The sequence below is a fragment of the Pleurodeles waltl genome, chromosome 1_1, assembly GCF_031143425.1.
Source record: "Pleurodeles waltl isolate 20211129_DDA chromosome 1_1, aPleWal1.hap1.20221129, whole genome shotgun sequence".
Taxonomy (NCBI): Eukaryota; Metazoa; Chordata; class Amphibia; order Caudata; family Salamandridae; genus Pleurodeles; species Pleurodeles waltl.
The window spans coordinates 983,244,150-983,261,412 of NC_090436.1; the positions used below are offsets into that span (position 1 = coordinate 983,244,150).

The window sequence follows — 17,263 nt, forward strand, 5'->3', positions numbered from 1 at the left end:
GAAAATTCAGAAGAAGGCCTACTCTGCTGCTAAAAGGACTACCCTGCTGCCCTGCTGCTACTGAAAGGCCTGCCTTACTGCCCTGCTGTCTGAAGGAGTACTGGGCCTGCTCCTTGAACCCAGGCCCACCAGAGTTACTCCAAGAGCTAGTTGGTTGGCCTCCTGTGTGCTCACAGGGACATACCAAGCTCCTAAGGCCTTGAGCCATGCTGCTGGTTCTGCTGGAATGAGAACTGAACTCGCAAGTAGTGCCCCCTATGCCTGAATTCTTGGGCCCTGATTTATACTTTTTGGTGCAAAACTGCACTAACGCAGTTTTGCACCAAAACGTTTAGCGCCGGCTTGCACCATTTTTGTGCACCAGCAGGGCACCATATTTATGGAATGGTGCAAGCCGGTGCAAAGGGTAGGCTAGTGTTAAAAAAAAAAAAATGACGTTAGTTGGGTGTTGCTGGCGGTATGGGAGAAGGGGGTTTTGCACCAAAAAATTACTTTAGACTCATGCCACCACCCCAATGGCCAGCACAGGGGACCAGGGTCCCCTGGGCATGGCCATTGCACCCTGTGCCATGTATGGGGGCATATTTAGGGCCCCCTATGGCACTTTAAAAAAAAAAATACTTACCTGTACTTACCTGGGATGGGGTTCCCCCATCCTCCGCTGTCCCTCTGGTGTGGGTGGGGTGTCTCTGGGGCCGGGGGAGGACACCAGTGGGCTTATTTCATGGTGTTCCACCATGGAAATAGGCCCACAGGTCCCCTAACGCCTGCCCTGACCCAGGCATTAAAAAATGGGGCAAAGCAAGCTTTGCACCATTTTTTACCCCTACTCCCTCCCGTGCACCATTTTTGCATGGGAGTATAAATATGGCGTTAAGGCCATAGAGTCATTTTTTGCATGAGAACGCCTACCTTGCATCTTACTAAGGCAAGGTAGGTTTCCACGTCCAAAAAATGACTTTAACTCCATAAATTTGGTGCTAGACAGGTCTAGTGCCAAAGTATACATATGGAGTTAGTGTTGCACCAAATTAGAGTAAAAGAAAATAACGCTATTTCAGTTCAAACAGAGTATAAATATGCCCCTTGGTGTGGTGCTAAATGACTCCAAAATGTGTGACTGAAAATGTTTCACCAAAAACTGCTCTGAGAACTTGCAAGAGCCTGGGAACTACCGGCCAGCCGATCAGCCTAAGGTACATCGCCGCTTGGCCTGACTTCACAGTAGCTCCTGCTACGTACTTCTCAGTAGCAGCAAATCCTCTTCAGGGGGACATCCTGGCAGCAGTGACCAGCCTTTTGGAGACCTGTTCGTCACCAGCCTGCTGCCTCGTCCTGCTGGGTGAATCTGAGCTCAAGAAAAATATCTAAATCTGAAGGTAGAAATCTTCAGTAAGCTCGACGACGACCAGCACTCCATTGAAGATGGCAACCTCCTTGGCCTGGAAATCCAGCTTTTCTTGTCCAGAGCTTTTTCCTACCTTAATTGATGGCTTTACCAAGACCTCATCCAGTGGCTTCCCGTTGTCAATGACGCATCCTTGCACACAGCCTGCTGCCTCTCCTCTCTGGGACATTACTTTCTCTGGAACGTATTCTGAAATTTCTTCTAAGTCTGAATGTAAGCCAATACCGGGCCCAATCCACCACTTGTACCTGACCTGCGCTGCAGTATGTTGACCTTAACTTTTGACTTTGCCCAGATCTTTCTACCAGATACCTGCAGTTTAGACTTCTGGTGCTATTTTTCTCTAACAAATGTACAAATTCATAACTCCGGTTAATGTACTCTGTTTTTCTACATTGGTGTGGATGTTGTCTTTTCTTTTCACATTAACTGTGTGTGCTTTAGTAGTATTTTACACATGCCAAGCTACCAGAGGGTTAAACACAGGTTAATTTAAAGACTTTTTGCAGTTCATCCTGACAAGGATTGTGTTTATTATTTGAGTGAGGCTTCTGCCCCTCTAAACTAATTCCCAATTTCCTACAACCATTAATTATGGCGTGGAGCCAATCTGGTCAGATGGCATATTTAAAAGATGAAAACCGGGCTTGTAGAGTATTAACATCAAAACCTCTCTACCGCATTCCACGTTAAGAATTTAATCAATGTTAACATAGTGTAAGTCTTTGGTCAAAACTGAATATGAATACTGGAGGTGATCGGACCAACTCCAGCAGTGTCTTATGAATACCAACATAGATACATTGCCCGACATATAAAAATGGAAAGAACTCCTCACTTGCTGCCTCCTTCACCAATACCATGATTTGGTGAATGGTCCAAACACTGCCACAGAACGTAAACTTTATCATACCTTGACTCAACTGGGCCATCCTTGATAGCTATGAATAAATGTCTCCCATCATGATAGCAGCCAGTTCACCTTCTTCCAGGCATTATTAACATTCCACTTTAGCATGTCTCACCACATACGAATCATTCTGAAACAGCTACTGCAAGATGTAGTCAGGGGCATCCTCAATATTGCTTTCGTTCTTCAATAATTCTATGTTCTCACTATTCCACTAAGAGTGCCTCATATGAGCTGGTGTTTGCCAGTCATCAACACAGGCACTTAATTCTCAACACCGATACTCATGCAAATCCACCACATGGTGTCGTTGTATATCAGCTTCTAAGTGGGCACATCAGAGTGTTTCGCAACTCGAAGTATATTAAAAAATCATAATACTTTAGTATACAGGCCATTCTTTGACCTTTAATTGGCATGGAATAGGCCGAATTGGTACCCTTAAAGAAGTAGTCAGAGCTTTTCCTCTTACTTGATGCTTCAAAATTGTCTCATCCTTGAAGGCCAGCATTCATATACCGTGGGGCCAGAGTAGTCCTCAGTTGCTTGATGCTTATTGGTCTCCGTTTCAAAAGGGTCTGAGAAAGTCAAAGTGGACCTTAACAGGTAATGTCATTGATGTTTGCTGCTTCAGATGATCCCCGCAATGATCACTAATCCTCTCTGCCTCAATGGGAAGGCCATCATCGTCCCAAGTGGAGGCACACTATACTACCTCCATATATACCTAGGATCATGGGTGGCTGCTGGCAGGAAGGGCTGGTGGGGCAGTGCGCAGAGCGGGGTGAAATAATAAAAAGAAAAAACCCACTTACCTGCTGCGCCAGGCCACCTTGCCTCCGCTGGTCCCGTCGCCTCGGTGCTTTTACCATCCTCCCCTCCCCACCGAATCCAGAGGCTTCTTTCATGCTATTACACGGCATGAAAGAAGTGCCGGGATTGGCTTGAGAAGGCTAAAATGCCACTCAGGGAGGGAGTAGAGGCCTGCAGGTGGAGAGTTCTAAGTGCGCATGTCAATTTGGACAGCCTTGGACGGCCGGCCAAACCGACATGTGCACCTGGAGTGCATCTAGCACTCCTTCCCCCAGCCCCCTGTGACGTGGAGAATGCTGGCCCTGCCCCACTTTACCTAAGCAGAAAAATAAAATGGAAAAATAAAATTATAATAAAAAGGCTTTTATTATCATTTTATTTTTAAGCTTCCTGCTTTAAGCAGGGGGGGCAACGCCCCTTCACTATCGCGGAGGGGCTGCCCCTGCCTAGGATTCCAGTGTCAACCCAGAATAATTCCATGAGTGTGTCTTGATTCTGCAGCTAGGGATAAGCAGTCCCTTTTGCCTCACTGGTGTGTTTTGAGCCCATATCGAGCTGCATAACTTTAGCATGTACACAACAGGATTGCGCAGTTTAGTCAATCAATCAATCATTGAATGTATAAAGCGCACTACGTACCCGTGAGGGTTTCAAGGCGCTGGAGGGGGAGGGGGGAGAGCTGATGTTACTGGTCGAAGAGCCAGGTCTTGAGGAGTCTTCTGAAGGTGAGTAGGTCTTGAGTCTGTTGCAGGTTGGTGGGGATGGTGTTCCAGGTTTTGGCGGCGAGGTATGAGAAGGATCTGCCGCCGGAGGTCTTTCTTTAGATGCGGGGGACGACGGCGAGGGCCAGGTTAGTGAAGCGGAGCTGACGGGTGGGGGTGTAGAAGCTGAGTCTGTTGTTCAGGTAGGCTGGTCCGGTGTCGTGGAGCGCTTTGTGAGCCTTTTGTCCACGGGGAGCCAGTGAAGGTTTCTCAGGTGGTGGGAGATGTGGCTGTGGCAGGGTACGTTGAGGATTAGCCGGGCGGAGGCGTTTTGGATACGTTGGAGGCGTAGTAGGTCTTTTGTTGGGATGCCTGTATAGAGTGCGTTGCCGTAGTCCAGCCTGCTGCTGACGAGGGCCTGTGTCACCGTTCTTCTTGTTTCTGTCGGGATCCACTTGTAGATTCTGCAGAGCATGCAGAGTGTGTTGTAGCAGGAGGAGGAAACTGCGTTGACCTGTTTAGACAAGGTGAGGGAGGAGTTGAGGTTGAAACCCAGGTTGTGAGTGTGGTCGGACGGTGTCGGTGGGGTTCCTAGTGCGGTGGGCCACCAGGAGTCGTCCCAGGCGGAGGGGGTGGGTCTGAGGATGAGGACCTCCGTCTTGTCCGAGTTCAGTTTCAGACGGTTGTTTCTCATCCAATCAGCGATGGATTTCATTCCCTCGTGGAGGTTGGTTTTGGCGGTGTGGGGGTCTTTGGTGAGTGAGAGGATGAGCTGGGTGTCGTCGGCATAGGTGAGGATGTTGAGGTTGTGTTGTCGGGCCACTTGAGCGAGGGGGGCCATGTAGATGTTGTACAGCGTTGGGCTGAGGGATGAGCCTTGGGGGACGCCGCAGATGATGTCGGTGGCTTTGGAGCGGAAGGGGGGGAGGCGGACTCTCTGGGTTCTGCTGGAGAGGAATGAGACGACATGGGTAGTGTGACTGGCCATGCTGATGCAATGACCCATATTGCATTGAAAACATAGCAGGCACTTTAAAGCCAGAAGGCCTCGCCTTGTTGGCTTACTAATTTTGCCAATTTTTATTATCAGTTGTGTCCATCACTGGCAAAAAGCTGATGTTGTGCAGTATCAGCAAAACTAAAACAGATAGAAAAAAGGCACAATGATGTGGCTGCTGTATGCACACCCATGTGTCACCAACCATGCATGCATATGTGTACCTTCTCAATGATGTGGGTGTCATATTGTTTTTATTTTCTGATACAATATGGTGAACACCACTTTGATCAGTAAATTAAAAAAAATTATTGTCACAAAAGCGCTTTTTAACTTTTGACAGTGAACAGCGGCCAGGTAGCTAATGATGGCCGGCCAACAGAATTAAATTTAAAAAACTAGGAAAGGTCCACAACGTTGGGGAAGAAGTGAGTGAGGAGCTGGTAGGGGGGCTACGTGGAAACAATGGGCAGTGGGAGGGCATTTTTGTACTGCAGAGAGGCTAAGAGGAAATGGCAGCTCCAGTGTCCGCAAAAACGAAAAATATTTTTTTATGGCCTTCAACGGGTATGGGAGCAACAGAGTAGCAGGTGTGGGGTGGGAGAAAGGGAAACAAGCGGGAGATTAAAAACACATGCACTCTCATAGACTGCTTAGTGAAAATAGTAAATTTAGGTTTAAATGTCAACAGAGGAAGAAACCAGGTCAGCCAGCTGAGAGGGTGGCAAACATGCTAGGCTGCAGGGAGGGACAAACACAGGAAGGTGAAGGCAAGCCATCAAATAAGAAGCAAGAAAAGGAGACTGACAATAAAGCAAACAAAGGTATGCAGTGGGTAGGCTTCAAGCCCACTGGACGTTTTTAGTACAACCCACAAAAGGCTGTCTGGTAGACGAGACCAAGCCATATATCACGTCTACCCATGCAACTACTGCGTATCCGTAATTATGTATGGCAGGTAAGCAACTTGGTATGCACAAATGTAGCTCACCAAAATTTTAAAGATTGTCTTTTATCTCTGTACAATGACAGTGAAAAGAAAACCCTAACTGGTAGCATCTTGTGATGTTTGGTTCAACTAGCATGAATACATAAGAACTGCTACTGGAAAATTAATCTTGCCAATAATCAGATTGGCTAAAAGTCCCACCAAAAGAGTTGGGCTGAACTGTGCCTGGATATTATAAGTCATTAGCATTAGAGCAATATTCACGTCTCTCTCTCTCTCTCTCTCGTGCTATGCTTACCAATGGTAATGTTGTCCCAGGGATTGTAAGGTTTTGGTGGTAATGTTGGGAATACGTTGGGATCGGTAGTCCAGTAGCCGCGGAAGCCTTTGTGCTGGGTGTCTCTGTTGCTAAAGAATCTGATGACTGCTCCATTCCCAGGCGTGATGATGACTGGTGGGAGCAGAAATCCGCAGAACTTTCCTGTAATAATTTTGATTTACGTGATTAGCTGTGTAATATGTAGATTCTTATGAACAATATTCATGGATATAATATAATAAAAAAGTGACATTGTAGCATCGCTTTCTCATCTGATCATCAATGCTGAAGACAATTTTTTCTTAGTTCACTTCAGTGGAAATATGGAAGTGCAGGTACTCTCTATTTAGAATACCAGTTTATTCCTGATGAGTGCTGGTGCTCATTCATTCCACTGTATTACAGGAGTGCTGGGAAGCACAGGTACTTTCCCCTTCAAATTAAAGAAGTGCAGGTACTTACCGGCATATAAGCTTGCTTTGCCCCATTTTTTAACGCCTGGGTCAGGGCAGGCATTAGGGGACCTGTGGGCCTATTTCCATGGTGGAACACCATGGAATAAGCCCACAGGTGCCCTCCCCAGGCCCCACGGACACCCCCACCCACACCAGAGGGACAGCGGAGGATGGGGGACCCCATCCCAGGTAAGTACAGGTAAGTATTTTATTTTATTTTTTGAAGTGCCATTGGGTGTCCTGAAATAGGCCCCCCTACATGGCACTGGGTGCATTAGCAATGCCCAGGAGACCCTGGTCCCCTGTGCTGGCCATTGGGGTGGTGGGCGTGACTCCTGTCTTTTCTAAGTCAGGAGTCATGTGGTATGGATGGTTTTGCATCAGAAAATTACTCTAGGCAGGTTAGAGTCATTTTTTTTTACCCTAACCTGCTAACATCACTTTTTAGTGCAAAAAACCCTTCTTCCATACTGCAAGCCCAACCCAACTAAAGTCATTTTTTTTGCCGCTAGCCTACCCTTTGCACCGGCTTGCACCATTCCATAAATACGGTGCCCGGCTGGTGCACAGAAATGGTGCACGCCGGTGCTATACTTTTTGGTGCAAAACTGCTTTAGTGCGGTTTTGCCCCAGAAAGTATAAATCAGGGCCTTAGTACCGGACAGTCCGTGCCCATTTAAAGCACTGATTCACTTAAGAACTCACAGGAAAAAGTTTGATGTATGGCAGGAGCCCCATTGAGGGGGTTGTTGTGGTCCTAGCTAGAAATATTCATGATGATCAAGAGGTGGGGAATGGTACAGCTGGAAAAGAGGAGGGTATGCTCTACATTGAGTGGATGTTGTACTAATCTTCTTGGTGCTGTGCCAGTAGCATTGACTGTGTATCTGAAGTACAACCTGCAGTGACACATTTGCTTAAGTCTCAATGCCCGCTCATTACCATCTATACAAAGAATGGAAATATGACATCAAGAAACCTACGTCTTGCTCCTGTTCTAGGGACTTTGATTTTACAGTAGGTTTTACACCTGCAGTTCGAGTCACTTGGACCTATTCACAAACTGCATTTTGTAGTACATATTATACTAATAAAATACCTACTACAAAATGCTATTCACAATCCTATGTGTGGATTTTCCTTCTCTGCCTCCCCTATATACACATGTACAGAGATCTTTGTCCCAAGATCTCCTAGTCTCAATCTTGGGAAATCTTCGTACTCAAGGCAGAGTCTCCATCCAGAGTGTGCAACGTGTGGAATCTCTGCACTCTCCGCTTTGAGTGCGGAGATCCTGTCAGACATAAAATACAATTGTAAGTTACGTGTAGTAATTTATCAGTCACAAATTATGGTGATTCTGAATTTACCCCCTAATCCGAGGGGGTGGCGACACGTAAGTCTACAATTTTGAGGGATCTTTACACTCAGATTTTGTGAATAGCCAAAAGTAGCAAAGTTACTCGAAAGAGTGAAAGTAAATTACACATGTGGTAATCCAGATTGAGGGCTTTAAGGTAATAACAAAACAAATTATTTTCCTTTAAAAATCGGCCTCTGGAATATTTGCGCCCTTGTGTTTGACTTACCCAGTGTTGTAATATTCATCATATCATACACTTCCACATAATCCACACACAGATTTGCGATGTCTGGCACTTGCAGCTCGAAGTGCGTGAACACTATCCGGAGGTCTTTGGTTGGATCAGCTGTTATACTCCACGTGCAAACATGCCCATTAGGATATGTGGCATTGGGCCATTGAGGTGACTGGAACTCTCCTTGGTCGCCATTAAATTGACCTCCACAGCCTGATATACCTGGAATATTGAGAAATAATAAAGGCAAAGGTAAGTCATGCCACATCTTCTATGTGGGTGTTCACCTCCCTCCTGGTCATTGTGGAGACAACTGCCAGTCCTAGGCATTTGTGTGATATCTTACCAGTTTCATTTTGGGTGTCAAAGGCCATAAATATGGGTGACTTGCAAAAGGGTGATGTATTTACCACAGCCAGATACAGAATTTACCGGGTGCAGTAAATACCTCCTGTCCCAAAGGTTTATTTGTACAATTATTAACGATGTGGAATTGTTTCCGCACCAAATTCCACATGTTCGGAATCAATTTCATATGTGTCTCCTGGTAAATTGCTGAGATTTATCAGTTGAATATTGCGAGAGTACAGTGTTCGTCATTAATGTGAAATTTCCAATCCCTATTCAAAGAGAGGTTCGCACAGTGATTGAAATTTACCACCGCACGTCAACGTATTCAAACGTAAGAATTCCTAGTGTCTATACTGTTTTCAGAGCGTCCAATAATATTCAGCAATATGCCTTGACGTGAGACTGAACAAAAACAAAAAAGACAGACATTATATGGAGACAGTTTTGACTGGGCCTCAAGATACACTCCTTCAGTTACCCAATAACGATATCCCAGGGGCAGCGGCTTCGTCCTGTCAGCTGAGATTGTGGCCATGGCCGCCCCCTCGCTGCAGTTGCTTCATTTTGCGTCATTTCATAGCTACCATTATGCACAGGCTTGTCTGAGTTTAGTGCTGGTCTGGAGCATGGACGTCAATTCACCGAAATACCAGGGATAGCGGAAGTGACATCACACGCCCTTTCACTCACACACACATACTTACACATGCACACACATTCACACTTACACTCACTCTCACCCGCAAGCACGCATGTTATATGCATTTAAAAGCATTTTTTACTTACCTCAGGTGCCATGGAAGGGCATATTCCAGCTATTTGTGCTCTATTTTTATTATACTAAAAAGTGTATAATATTTTATTATTTCCTATTAGGGTGATCAAAAATTGACAGAGCCCCAACTGAAGGACGAGCTACCGCTGTGTTCAGGGCACTGAATTTGCTACCTCTGGGGTCAGGGGTCGCAAAGGCAGTACCAGGGGTAGCAAAGGGCAAGTCAAGGGTCGCAGATGAGACCCCTGGCGACTCCTGAATGACTTACATGAGCTTGGGGCCAAAACTTAAGATAAGACCCTCTGGATGCTTCTTCTGTGTGGCCAGGTGCAAGAAGCAGCATCTAAGTATTGAATTGCATGTGCTTCAGGGAAAATGCAAAGTGGCATTTGGCGCCATCTAGTGGAATCGCCACGGAAGCTGCCTCATTGGTTATGAAGACGGGAGGCTTGCTTGCAATTTCTAATCATTAATAACATTTGTTGCAGCGGAGTGGGGCCCTGAAAAGCCCGAGACCTAGTGCATAGTGCTCCATATGGCCACCACCCCTTGTGACAGCCAAATTAGGTTACTTCTGCTGTCATTGTATGATAAGCAAGGGCGCATGGCAGTGGAAAGGGGGAGCAGTGCGGTTTGGTAGGAATACTAGGTGAGAGAGATAGAATATTTTGTAAGATAATTAAAAAAATGTATGGCTTTCAAAACAGAGATGAGAGAGGGAGTGTATTTTTGTCAGTGTGTGCATACATAAATCCCAGGTAAAATCCGACAGATATCTCACCATACCCAACTGAAAGACCCTGTTCCCAACTATTCATCAGGAAACACATCTATTAGAGGGGGTGTAGCACCCCAAACACCCCCTCTGGAGCCTGGCCCCTGTCAATATGACCTTGTGTGGAACCTGCTATGGGAACTTAGCCGCTTGAGGCTGCAAAAGGTACTCCTCACTGACTGGGAGGGATTGTACTGGTGAATATCGACCCCTAGACAGTGCTTAATTTGTGCTTGTTGTTTCCGGTGCTGAGCACCGGCACTTATTTCTGAGGGCCGGCGGTTAGTTTTCTGCCTCAAGCATTTACTACGAGCAAAAGACACTGGGAAAGACGGAGGAAGAGAAAAACGAAAAAGCGCCACAATGAGAGAAAGCAGAAAGCTGCAAAAGTGAGCTGAAGTGGCAGGGAGTGGGTGTAACTGGATTAAAGAGGCCTGAGATGTCTTCAGGATTACTCTTCCTTAGTATTCCATGTTCAGACATTTAATTGCCGCAGCCGCGGGTTTCAGAGGAGGGCTCTGAGCACCAGCACGTTTTTGTTTACAAAGTAAGCACTGCCCCTAGACTATCATGGTGCAAGGATACTGAAGACAGAACATCGGAGAGACAAATATTGAAAGGTAGGTGCATATAGGGAAGTATAGATTTATTATTCCTAACTCTACATCTAAGGATCTTGAAGTGAAGATATATGTACCACACAGGTACAATATGTGGGTTTAGCTAAAGAAAATCTAGATTTACCGGTGGGTATTTCTTTCGAAAGTTTACTCTCGATATTGTGCCCCATCAATATTCTAGTGTCAGTATTCAAATGCACACCGATGGGTGGCGATGCAGAGATTAGCCCACAATCTGGCTCGGTGTTTTACATTCCTCAAGCCACAAAGATGTTTGCAATCTGCAGCTCACCCCAGTTTGTTCATTTCTAAGGAGCGCTGTAGTAAATAAACTCTGAGGAAAGCGCCTGACAGTGGCAGGTGCCGTGTTGTGGACTAGCTGCCTCTTTCACCTCACTCCTCCCAGGATTTAGACATTTTTAAAATGATTAGAAATAGCATTTTGTTTGAAATGGTCTGAATGTGCAATTTATAGGTTTACACTAGCACACTTGAACCTGTTATTTTAGAGGGTTCGTGTGTTCGTACCACATTGTGTATAATTCTGCCACCTGGAATCAAGCTAAACTCCTGGCATTTCCTTTGCTCTGTAAATAAACAAAAGTTTGAGAGCAGTGCAGATCAGTAATTCACCAAAATACCCAGGGCAGCAGCAGTCACATCACGCCCCAACAAATAGGCATCACAAGGTTGACTCCTAGCCCTGCCGCTGGCCACTCAACAGCTGCTTTCTGCTGCTGACTTGCTGGGGTGAGGGGGTGAGTGGTGTAAACTGCTAAGTGTGTTTCCTGTTCATGGTTTGCCATCGTGATCTAAGAGATTACAGGTAGGTGCGAGGTGCCATGGCAAAGTATACCAAAAGTCATGCCAGGAGAGGCAGCTGTCACGGATGGGTACCCCCACCGACACCCGCTGGTGAATTCGTGACATGCTGTTGTTATATCAATTACCACCCACCGAGTACATCTGTTAGCAATATGTTCAAGGAAATTGTGAGCAAAACCTCTGTTTTCCACTCATACCTGGAATGGCCGGAGGGTCTACAAATGTCCATGTTGCTGAAAAGCCACTGTCCACGATCTTGCTGTTAGATATGAACTGCACGGTCAAGACATTGCTGAAACTGACGATGTCCGAGGGAGCCTGGCTTCCACAGTGGCTTCCTGAAAAAGAAACACGAAACATTAGAAATGAATAGGCATCCACTGTCCCTGTGTGCTGAACAGAGAGGCAGCCCTGCTCGAGCGGCGCGCGACGTTCCTGCTCCATCTGTCGGGGCCTGCTGCTCGTCACACATGATGAGATTCAGCATCCCACCGCTGTCTTTGGGAGTATTCCCAATTGATTGTTTCTGGAATGTTTCCAGAGAAACCACTAACGGTATTGCAATCATATTGTAATTCACATGCTGCCTCGAATAACTTTCATATCGCTTTAGTAGTCATGGGCGCGAAAGAAGAAACATACGAGAAGCTAATTTCTTTCCACTTGTGCTGTTTTTCCTACAGCGTTCATGTCAAAAGGTCCACACCTGCCCGCAAAATAACTGTATGTCTTTGGCTATTAACCACAAAATGTAATTTTGTTATATGTGATTGTGTGACACTATGTTGAAGTCGTTGGTATATATTTCATTATTATTTCGTTATATATATTTATTTATTATATATATTTATTATTCTTAACGCCAGATCTCACCTACCTACCTATGCTGCCACCTTACAAGAAAGAAAGAGAAAAAAATAGAAGGAAAGAAAAAAAAAAAGACTTAAGCAAGGAAAGAAAGAAAAGCAAAAAGAAATAACGAAAGAAGATGAAAAGAAGGAAGGAAGTAGGAAGAAAAAAAGGGAAGAGACAAAGAAGGAAGGACACTAAAAAAGAAAGAAAAAAGTGTTACAAGTGCTGCAAATTAAACACGATAAAGGCTGGTTTTCTACCTGGGCAAAGTTTATTAATCACTTGATTGCGGGCATCAGCCACTGGCCAACGCCCACACTTCCTCCATGATGCGGGTCACGACCAGTGGGCGACACCAGGGAGGGGGTTAAAAAATCATCCGGTGCATTGCACTGGAGGATTTTTATTAGTTTAATCCCCATTGAGGGCCAGGATACCCCACTAGACACAAGGGATTTCAGTTGGGGGGGGGGGGGGGGTTGGCCCACTCTGGGAAACACCCCACCCCCAGGCATATTTTTTTTTAAAAAAGTAAGTTCACCTGGGGGGGTGGAGGTGGGGGGGGGGGGCTACACATTCGTGCCCCACCAGGGGTTAAAAAATAAAACCTCTTCTGAAAAAATGAAATTGCTAGGGGTTGCCCCGTGAGCAGGGTGATCCCCTGTGGGGGCAATTATTTTTTAAATAGTTGTATGGTTTTCCTGGGGGCAAATCATACAGCATTAAAAAAACATATATATTTACGTATATGTATAGATCTGTATATATATATATATGTATATATATATATATATATATAGAGAGAGAGAGAGAGCGAGAGAGAGATCACTTTCATCAATGCATGTGTGGTTTCCCATGTATAGGTTTGCTAGGTTTCCCTACGTGCCGGCTGAGCTAGAGGCCGAAGACCACAGCTAGGCACTTCGCAAAAAACATGTCAGTTTTCTTTGGGAAAATGTGATGTGTTCACATTGTGTTTTGGGGCATTTCCTGCCGCGGGCATTAGGCCTACCCACACAAGTGAGGTACCATTTTTATTGGAAGACTTGGGATAATGCTAGGTGGAAGGAAGTTTGTGTCTCCTCTCCGATTCCAGAACACTGCAGCACCGTAATTTGAGGGAAAAGTGTTTTTTGCCGAATTCTGAGGTTTGCAAAGGATTCTGGGTAACAGAACCTGGTGAGAGCCACACAGGTCACTCCATCTTGGATTCCCCTAGGTGTCTAGATTTAAAAAAATGCATAGGTTTTCTAGGTTTCCCCAGGTGCTGGCTGAGCTAGAGACCAAAATCCACAGCTAGGCACTTTCCAAAAAACACGTCAGATTTCAATGTAAAAATGTGATGTGTCCATGTTGCATTTCCTGTCGCGGGTAGTAGGCCTACCCACACAAGTGAGGTACCATTTTTGTCAGGAGACTTGGGGTAACAAAGAATGGAAGAACAAGTGTTCTTGCCCCATGTCTTTCTCAACATTTTTTCTTTCCAAATGTAAGACAGTGTATAAAAAATAAGTCTATTTGCGAAATGGCCTGTAATTCACATGCTAGTATGGGGACCCCGGAATTTCAGAGATGTGCAAATAACCACTGCTTCCCAACACCTTATCTTGTGCCCATTTTGGAAATACAAAGGTTCCCTCGATGCCTATTTTTGACTCTTTATATTTCACCAAATGAATTGCTGAATACCCAGTAAACAATAAAAACCCATTGCAAGGTGCAGTTCATTTATTGGCTCTGGGTATCGAGGGTTTTTGATGAACCTATAAGCCCTATATATCCCCGCAACCAGAAGAGTCCAGCAGATGTAACAATATATTTCTTTCAAAAATCTGCCGTAGCTGGAAAAAGTTATAGAAGAAAATGTGGACAGAAATGGCTCCTTTTTTCACCTCAATTTCATTTTTTTTTTTATTTTAGCTGTTTCTTTCTGTAGGAAAACCTTGAAGGATCTACACAAATGACCCCTTGCTTAATTCAGAATTTTGTCTACTTTTCAGAAATGTTTAGCTATCTGGTATCCAGCATTGGTTTCATACCCATTCCTGCCACTAACTGGAAGAAGGCGGAAAGCACAAAAAAATAGTAAAAATGGGGTATGTCCCAGTAAAATGCAAAATTGTGGTGAAAAATGTGGTTTTCTGATTCAAGACTGCTTGTTCTTGAAAGCTAGGAAGAAGGTGATTTTAGCAACGCAAACCCTTTGTTGATGCCATTTTCAGAGAAAAAAACACATGCTTTCTACTGCAGCCCTTTTTCTGAAAACACAAAATCTTAGCTGTATTTTGGAGGCTCAGCAGCTAAGGGGTTTAAGAACCATTGGTGAAACTGAGTACAGAATAAACGTCTTCTGAAGAATTATCCACTTATGAATTCATATGTGTAATACTGAAGTTTTGGGTTAGTGCACTGCATGCATAGTAAAAAGAGAATAACTTAACTCAGAACACTTTCAAATGGAAGCAAACTGTTGTACTGTGAAATACCAGCAGTCAGATAAATAAACAAAGGACACTCCGAAAGGAATTTACAACAGTAAGGACGGGGCATGGGTGTTCTTGTGTATCCACCTATGAAATATGGTGTTATCCCAGATTTACTAAAGGCAGTAAACCTGCTTGGGAATATGCCAAAAGCCTGTGCCTACCACAGAGAAATCTCTTTATTTCTGCTTGTTACTTCTTTCTATGTGCAATGCATTTTGCAGCACACATAGAAAGAGGAAATTGTGTCTATGGATTGTTGTTATATAGGAAGGTATCCCTTCCTGCACAAAAACAATGCTGCCCATAACGCAGAAGAAACCTTTGCACCATGGTACAAGGATGCCTGAAATAGTGCTAGGCAACCACAAGTGCACCAGCGCTGGGAGAGGGCGGAAGAACACCAGTTCTTTGTAAGTACGGCACAGTTCGTCTTGCAGCTGAACTGCTCCGTATTTACACAGCGCAGCTACATGCTTGGAAGTGCTGCATTGCGCGCAGTATTAGTAAATATGTTCCCCACAGCGCAGCTACATGCTTGGAAGTGCTGCATTGCAGTCAATATTAGTAAATATGTTCCCAAGTCACTTTTCAAAAAAGTATTTTACGATTACATTGCTATTCTACGTAATGTATTATTTTGCCCAAAACATATTTCCCCAAATTTCGACCTTCCCTTAACCTCTTTTATTTAATTCTATTTGTGCAGGTTTATCTGCTTATATATCTATTTCTATTCACATAAGGGTTTATGTGTGCTTTTCCCTTACATGCCTGACCCTCTCATAGGCCCCACCACATAGCCTGAACTCTGATCTGAAGACCCTGTGCCCACAAGCGCCAGTGAAGTATTTCAAGATGATAGGGTCTGGAGCCTTGACACTCCTAATAGCAACAGCAACTACACTCAAACATGTATGATGGTACAGGAAGTGGCATACAGTTAGTTGTGGCCAGGGGGCAACACAGACACTAACGATGGACTAAGGAACACGCTATTACTGGGACTATAAGGCACCTTTGCACTACGGAAACCAGTAAAATACACTGCAAACACATTCATTTTATTAAACAACCTCGGACCCCAAGGGAAATGGGACAAGAAGACAGACACCTTGACAACGAAATATTGATATTGGAACAGAGGGTCAGTCACATTAGGGAACAGGCAGACACTGGGACAGGTATTACAACGACACTGGAATATCGAAAACACTGAAACTCAGACAGAGGGACATACATGTTACGCACACAAAACACATGCACACAGTATTTGGTCAACATGACAAGTGTTCTCTTCAGCTGTGTTATGGGAAGCTGTATTGGAGATCTTTGGAACAGGCAGTACATAGGGACCATTCCTGCCTACAATAACATATCAAATTCAATATTAGTAAAACAGAAACAAGGATTAGGTACATCCTTGTTTCATTCATTGCAATTTCCTTTATTCCTAAGAACAAAGGTGCAGATTTATAAGGGCGTTCCACCTCTGCAAACACATGCAAATAGGTGCATAGTCTTGAAGGTTTCTACATTTTCCAGCCCAAGACGTTTTTATGTTGGAAAAGTGCTGTTTTTCAGCTCTTTGAGTTGAGGGCGTGTTACATGGGCGGTATTAGGCAATGGTCAGGTCCCCTAAAGAAGGTAAAGAAGAGCCCTTAAGTCTCCCACATCCCACAGGTATTAATTGGCCTTGAGTGGAAAGTGGCCCCTTTGAAGGGTTTGGGAGCTACTGAAGAGTTGGGGACCCCTGCCCCACAGGGAAAGAGAACAGCCACAGGACATGCTTAGTAAATATGACTATGGGCTGCTCTCATCCCTGCACAACAACCTTGGTTGCTGCCCGGTATTGTGATATACTTCAGCAGATCTGCCCCAGTGTTTCAGATCTTTTTTGCTGCATCCTGCATTCATTTCTTGTTGTAAAACAACAATCGTCAGAAGCGGTATTTGGTCTTACCCAGATTGCTTATCCCATCAGAGATGTTGACTTTGTCATTGGTGCATCCTGTGCTGCCCTCCAGTGAGAAATGAGTGAAATGAAGGTGGACGACTTTGCCTGCCGGGGCTGTGATGTACCACACGCAGCTGGCGTTGTTCTTGTAGTTGGAAGGGTAACTCATTGATGTAAGGCTTCCTTCAGTCGCGTTCAAATCCTTTGCACCGCCGCAACCGGATGCTGCCAAAGGAAGAACATATTTCACCAGAAGATGAACAAGAGCATAAAAACCAGATCAAACACGTAAACCAAACACGAACAGCAAAGAAGCTAAGTCCAAATGCAAGACCAAGGCTTGATATCAACAAATTTTCATCTAAGTGTGCCAGCAGGAAGGAGTTACAATAGTTTATGTCTGTCTACCAACGATTCATCTTCACTTCAAATTGAAAACATTGCAAGGACGAGCGTAGGAGATGAAAATATGAAC

General features: G+C 44.8%; 1 protein-coding gene across 1 annotated transcript in view; it reads right to left on the reverse strand.

The window, feature by feature from the left end:
- LOC138290716 (ovochymase-2-like) overlaps window positions 1–17,263 on the reverse strand; it is a 559,559-nt gene that overhangs the window by 174,102 nt on the left and 368,194 nt on the right. Inside the window, exons 17-20 of the mRNA XM_069230265.1 lie at window positions 16,795–17,013; window positions 11,694–11,834; window positions 8,142–8,372; window positions 6,077–6,259 (exon numbers count right to left, since the gene is read on the reverse strand). Coding sequence (XP_069086366.1) covers window positions 6,077–6,259; window positions 8,142–8,372; window positions 11,694–11,834; window positions 16,795–17,013 — 774 coding nt within the window. The remainder of the gene's footprint in view (window positions 1–6,076; window positions 6,260–8,141; window positions 8,373–11,693; window positions 11,835–16,794; window positions 17,014–17,263) is intronic.